This window comes from Monoraphidium neglectum, assembly GCF_000611645.1.
Source record: "Monoraphidium neglectum strain SAG 48.87 unplaced genomic scaffold scaffold03349, whole genome shotgun sequence".
In the NCBI taxonomy this organism is placed as follows: Eukaryota; Viridiplantae; Chlorophyta; class Chlorophyceae; order Sphaeropleales; family Selenastraceae; genus Monoraphidium; species Monoraphidium neglectum.
The window spans coordinates 1-6595 of NW_014010279.1; the positions used below are offsets into that span (position 1 = coordinate 1).

Consider the following 6595-nt stretch of genomic DNA (forward strand, 5'->3'; position numbering starts at 1 on the left):
GGGGAGGGGGCGTCACTTGCACAGAGGGAGGGGGGTGCAGTGTATCATGGCGTGATCACATGTACCGGGCGTGCGGCGTGCTGTGGCGCGATCTCGAGTGCTTTACGCACGATCAGCCGCAGCCGCAGGATGCCCTTGCGGGCAGCCGCCTGGTCGTTGATGTCAGCCGGCATGCAGTGTGGCATCAGATGACACAAGACAGCATCAACAAGACAGCGTCAGATTGTGTTGGATCGGGATATGCGTGATCCAGCCGCACCTTGTTTGTCACCGCCGCCACTTCCTGGCCCACCCCCATGAACTCAGCCAGGAGGTCCAATGAGTCATTCACAGTGATGGTGCCTTGTCGAGGGGTCGAGAAGATTTGTGGAATGTCACCGGGGAGAGGGTGGTTGGTGCATATGTGTGTGCACAAACTGCTGAAGGACGGACGCGCCAACAGCCGTGCGCGCCGCTGGCTGAGAGCACCGCAGGCGTCTCCATAACGCGTGCAGTCCTCTCGGTGGCGAGGGCAGTAAGCTATCTGCCACCACCGTCCTGGTTGGCAAGGGGTCGGTGCTTGTGCGCAGCGGCACCAGCTGCAGGGCGTGCGGGACGCCGCCCGCCAGCAGGGACGCGTCTGCGCTGCACTGACACATGCGGCGGGAGATGCCCGGGATGCAGCAAGCACCTTGATCGCCCTCGCCACTGCTTCAAAGGACCCTTAGGGAACGACACTGCAAATAATAAGGGAAACCATGGACTCACAATCCACGTCGAGGCAAACGGCGTTGCAGCTTCGCCAGAGCTTGAGCACTCGATCCGTCGGCTCCAGCACAGGCGCGCCGTTGCCGGTCGTCGCGGCAGCTGCCGCCGCCGCCGCCGAGGCGCGCACCAAGAGGCCGCGACCGCGCGCGCCGCGGCGCGCCGCCGTGGCGGGGCTGCTCAGGCGTGGGTCGGCGCGGCGAGCCGGGGCATATGCCGTGCGGCTGCGGGCCAGGCCGGACACGGCGCGGGGGGCCGCCGCAGCGGCGGCCGTGCGGGGCCCGTGCGCTGTTCGGGGCAGAGATTGCAGGTTGCGCATCTCGGCGCGGCCAGGCGGCGCCTGCAGCAGGCGCTGGCCGAGCAGGGTCATCGCGCTCCGCTCAACTTCTGCGGCGCTGCACGAGCGCTGGGTGAGAGACCTGGGACCGAGCGTATGTTGCGCCTACACTCAGCTTTTTCCCAAACACTTTGCGATCGTTGCTGTCACAAGGCTGCGCGCCAGGGCACCCAGATCGTCAACGCCAGAGTAGCTTGCTTGGCCACAGTCAGCGCCGGTACCTGATAAAAAATACTCAGCGCCCTCTTTGCGACTTCTACATCTTGAGTCGCAGCTCGTATGATCTGGTGAGTGCAGCCCGTTGACAGTTGACGGTCGTGAGGTTTCCGCTCCCGGGCGAGCCAGACAGGAATTGTGGCATCCTCGAAGCAGATGTCATCCTACGTCGGCACCGGCCCTCACAGGTATCATAGCGTACAGGGTGTTGACCGCAATGGGTTGGCACTGCTGCGCCTGGCGATGCTGCGCGCTGCCATCACATACGCAACATCAAGTGCCCATCTTGCCCAGGCCACCTGCTGAATGTGACACGACGCCTCCTCACGCCCCAGTGCAAAGGGTGTGTTCAGCCCAGAGCGCATCCCCCTAGGAGTCCTTGCACTGCAAGAGTGCCACTCTCTTGGTTGCGGGCATTGGCACCCTGGCACTGACTACGCAACCTCACACAAGAGGCAGACCAGCCAGCAGCCGCAGCAAGGCCAAGCCCCGCGAGCGAGTGCAGGTGTGCATGTGTTACAAAAAGAGGTGTAAAGGGTCACGGCCAAGCGGCTCCCAGCGCGGGGGCGCTGCACCATGCTGCGCTTTGCACAAAAGCGTGACCCACGCTAAAGCTCCCCCCTGCAGCTTACGAGGAGCCAGCCGTGACAGACCGCCGAAAGCAGGCAGGACCTTACGCGTCGCAGCCTGAGGGGTGCGTTTGCCCAGCGTGTAGGCACCGTTTGCGTGCATTTGAGAGCCACACACGGCAATGATCGGGCATGGGCCGTCGGCCTGACTGCATGTGCTGCTTGCGCGCCGCAGGTGCGGCTCGTCTGATATCGAATGAAGGGCAGCCGAGCCCTGACACGCCCGCCAAAAAAGGGCGCTGCGCAGAACGCAGCGCCGGCAAACCGTTGCTGCGAGCGGCCGCCACGCGACACGGCGCGGCGCAGAGCTGGGAATGGAGGGCCTCATCTTGACAAGTCCATGTCCGCCACGCCGCCGCCGCCATACGCCTGATACCCCCCTCCCCCGCCGTTCGCCGCCGCGTACCCGCCGCCCCCGGGCACCCCGTACGGGTCCGCTGCCATGTACCCTCCGCCGCCGCCGCCGCCGCCGCCGCCGCCAGGGCCGCCGCCGCCGCCGGGGCCCCCTACGCCGAGCGCCTCTGCAGCCAGCTCCATGGCGGCCGCGCGCGCCGCGGCCTGGCCCTCCGGCGTCTCATCGAGCGCGTCATGGGCCGCGAGGACGTCGGCGAATTTGAGCTCCAGCACCTGCAGCGCCTTGAGGATGACGTCACGCACCTGGGAGATGACGTCACCACGCGGCAGGGGCGAACGGGCCAACGCGTTTGGGCAGGCCGAGCGCGGGGGTTTAGCGGACAGGACAGCGTGAAAAGCTGCGTCTATCAGGAGTGACGAAGTGTAAACAGACAGGTCATGCTGTCTGCACGTTGCACGGTCTAACAGAGCGGCCCCGCCGGCCCGTCGCGTCCGGGGTCGCGCGTGCGCCTACCCTGAGCGCCCCCGTGCCCTCCACTTTGAAGATGAACTCGTCCTGCTTTGGGGTTATCTCTATCAACCCGGGCTTGCCCAGCTCCTCTGCCTGTTAAAAGGGTCGGGGCCGTGGATTGGGATCGAGGACAGGGTGAGGGAAGGGCGGGGCGTCGAGATGGCGTCGTGTGGGGATGGCTGTGCGTTGAGATGGCAGGGAGTGGGGGGGACGGCGTGGGAGCACGTGCCTGTGCAGGGCGGTCGTGGCGGCCGTCCAATGTTGCGTGCACGCGGAGTTGGGCGCGAGCCACGAGCGCCGCTGGCAGCCGCGCCACTTCAGTCTGTGACGCGAGCGATCCCGATCCGAGGCTCTTGGCGAGCCCGATTCCACTCCTTGACGCCTGGCCCCTCCCAAATAGAAGACAAGTAAGGGATTCACCCAGTGCCCCTGTGCCCGCCCCACCTTTCTGATGATCTCCTCGTCGTACATGTAGGCCTCAGGGTCGTCCACAATGATCTGAGATCGCGAGTTCGCGCAGAGGGGCCGTCACAGAACAGAGAGCCCCGCATCACCATGCACGCGGCCGCCCGGCCCCGCCGAGCGACTGCCGTTACAGCAAGACTGCCAAATCAAGCCGCCACCCCCAGCCGCCCGCCAATGTACGCCCACGTGCACCTTGCCTGCACCGACCCAACGCCCCACTCACGCACACACACACACACAAACACGCACACACACACACACACACACACACACACACACAAAAAAAACACACACACGCACACACACGCGCGCGCGCGCCCCCCCCCTAACCTGTCGCGATATGGGGTCGTACTTGAACGCGTTGCGGCCCTCCGTGTGAGGGTTGGCGTCCACCAGCTCCCGCTTCTGGTCCTCAGTCAGCTCGTCAAGCAGGGCCTGACGAGGTGGCGGCGGTTGGTGGCGGTTGGTCGGTTACTCAGTTGGTCGGTTGTCGATAGTTGGTTGAGAAAGGGGTGTGTGAGGGTAGTCGTGGTCGGGATGGCACCGTTGGCTCACAAACAGTTGGTGAACTGTTGTTTGGGTTGCTTTTCGTTGCTGTTCCGACCATTTTGTGGGCTTTGGTCAACTATTGCTGACCAGGACATGAATCGGACGGCTCCCGGGAGCGCGACGCATCCGGCTGGCTGCTTGATGGGTAGAGTGTTTTCAAATCTTGCTGATGCAATCACCAAGGGTCCTGCATTTTGCGATGGGAACCGCGCAGCCGCGACTCGTGTGTGTGGGTTTGGCCTGGGGCCAAAACCACTGCCGCCCCGCGGCTGGGAGGCGGCGGGGGGCAGTCAGCTGACAACCTGTTGTTGGGGCCACCTGGGAGCCCGGATGCGCGATCTGGCATGATGTGAGTTCTGGGGTTGTGCTTGACCCCACCTGGTTGATCTTGATCACGGGCATGAACTGGAAGGCGGCGTTGCACACGGGCATCCACTTTGCGTGGTCCTTGCCGATGCCCTTGCGCGCTATGGCCCGCAGCTTGAGCTCCTGGGGGGGGGGGTGAAGGAGTGAGTGGACGCGCGTGGTGTGTGTATGTGTGCACGCACCACGTGTGCGTGCATGTTTTGAGATTGACTGTGAGAGTGTACGCATGTGTGCGTGCATGCGAGTGTGATGGGATAGAGGGTGTTCGTGGTTTTTGAATGGTTGGGGGAAGAAACGAGGCTGGGTGGGGGGAGAGGCGAGTACGTGTCCAGGAGCATGTGGCTATTGATGACCAAGAATGCACAAATCAAGAATCAAGTATGCACAAATATGTGCGAGAGTGTGCACGTTTCCGTGCGCCACTGCTTACGCAGGCACTGCACGCCTGCGTGCAGTGCCTGCGTGCGCGGGCGCATTTGATGCAACCGCGAATAGTTGATCGTTACTATGCCTTGCAGATTCCGCCCGGCTTGGCAACAGCCCCGGCTGCTCCAACAGGCCTTCGCAGCTCTGCGCCGCGCCCGTCCCCCCACCTGCCCCTTGCGCATCTTGACCAGCACGATCGGCTTGATCGTGCACGGCGCGTTGGGCTGGTCTGGGGGCGGCTTCCACCTGACATCACAGGCAGGGGAGCGCGCGCAGGTCGCGGCGCGTCGGCTCGCATGTAATGCGAGGGAGGGGCCGGCCAGAGGTGGGGCCGCGAGGCGCAGGGCCCGCGGCAGCGCTGCAGCCTGCTCTAGGTACAACTCCCCTCCGGCCGCGGCCGCGTCGGCGCCAATAAGCGCGCGAAAAAGCGCGCGCGCCGCAGCGCGCGGCGCCGGCCCCTCGCTTCAGGCGCCATGCAAACGCCCGCCGAGCGACCACGCCCCCGCCGCCACTGCCGGCGCCACGGATCCCCGCCAGCGACCCCGGCCCCCGGCCCGCCCTGCTAAACGCGTGCCCGCCTGCGCCTGCGCCTGCGCCCATTCGGCGCAGCGGCCCGCGGCATTGCATGGTGCGCCCACCTGTCGCGCACTCTCCGCGACACTGGGATCGCGCTGTGGCCGTCCGCGGGCAGCAGATCCAGGTCCGTCACGTCCATGGTGCTGCTGCCGGTGCACTTCACGCTGAGCTCCAGCACGCACTGCACCTGGCTGTCGTCGGTGTGCGGCTCGAAGGGGCGGACCATCCTTTTGGGGGGGTGGTTGGGTTGGGTGGGGGGGACGGGTGAGGGGAGTGGAGGGATCGGCATGCGGCGGCCGCACTGCTTGCCTGTGGTGACGCATGGCCGCGGGGCGTCGTACGTTAATGCCTGGTGCCTTGATAGGCAGCCGCGGCATGGGTGACGGCGGTGGTGCAGCGGCAGCGGCGGCGCGGCGGGAGCGCACACCCGACTCACCAGTCTGCCATCTCCGACCAGAGGGGGACGAGCCCGAGGCGGTGTGCCAAGAACTCATCGTTCAGCACAGTTGTGTTGTTTTCAAACTCCACCAGGTCTATGGCGATTGTCGGCACCTCCGCTATCATCACTCGCCGCAAAGCGTTGGCCACGCTGACGTCCGTGTCCCGCAGCACAAATTCGCATTCATTGTCCGTGAGTTTTCTGATCTCCACGTTTGGATGCCGCTGCAAGGCCTGCCAAGCCATCCTGATCTACCGTGATCTACGAGCGCTGCTTGCTATAAATAGCCACCATATTATGTCGTGAGCAGAAACACGTTTTTCCCTGGCAGTGAGACAACCACCGAAGTGCAGGGCGTGTACACGCACGCAACTGAAATGAACATGACCGGCACGGGTGCGTTGACTGCTTGGTGGCGACCACGCAGCTGGCCTCTTGCCCCGTGCATGCAGCCTTGTGGCTCTATGGAAGGATTGGAAAGCTTTAAAGCTGAGCCTCTGCAGTGAATGGCACCGGTATGACAAGGCGGGCAGGTTGCAGGGCTGTGGGAGCGACAGCGCCGACTGATCTCCTGTCGGGCCTGGCAACACCTGCTGGCGGGCCCAGACTGTACCAATACAAGCGTTCCGCATGCATCTCGTGAAAGCGTAAGCCAGCACGGTTACACGTGGGTGCGCGGTGGGCGCCATGCGGCTGTTGCCTTCATCATGTCCACCGCCTTGATCACACGCCGCCATGCGCGTCTGACCCTCGGGCGCCGGCGTGAGGAGGAACTTCCGGTGTGTTTACATTTGCATCAGAGAAAGAGGGGACATTGCGGCCAACAAAGAGCAAGCAAGGGGCCCGCCCCAAGTGCATTTGTCGCAAACCCTGGAACACGCTACAAAGGGACGCCAGTCCCTCACCCGCAGCGCAACACCCCCGGCTGCGACCCGCGGGCGGCGCGTGCTTCGCAGCCGCGCGTCCGACGCTCCCGCGAGCAC

The 6595-nt window shown here is 64.5% G+C and overlaps 2 protein-coding genes across 2 annotated transcripts; both read right to left on the reverse strand.

Annotated features, from left to right (window-relative positions):
• Positions 1 to 44: 44 nt before the first annotated feature.
• Positions 45 to 1114, reverse strand: MNEG_12638 (hypothetical protein; the record flags this gene model as incomplete). Its single annotated transcript, XM_014038889.1, has 3 exons — positions 45 to 149; positions 260 to 342; positions 748 to 1114. The coding sequence occupies 3 exons, from the start codon at positions 1112 to 1114 to the stop codon at positions 45 to 47; spliced, it is 555 nt and encodes a 184-aa protein (XP_013894343.1).
• Positions 1115 to 2250: 1136 nt separating this feature from the next.
• Positions 2251 to 5399, reverse strand: MNEG_12639 (DNA-directed RNA polymerase II subunit RPB3-A; the record flags this gene model as incomplete). The annotated part of the gene is made up of 7 exons (XM_014038890.1): positions 2251 to 2583; positions 2795 to 2884; positions 3236 to 3289; positions 3587 to 3691; positions 4184 to 4294; positions 4765 to 5059; positions 5236 to 5399. 7 exons carry the CDS (start codon positions 5397 to 5399, stop codon positions 2251 to 2253), a joined length of 1152 nt encoding a protein of 383 aa, XP_013894344.1.
• Between the last annotated feature and the right edge of the window lie 1196 nt (positions 5400 to 6595).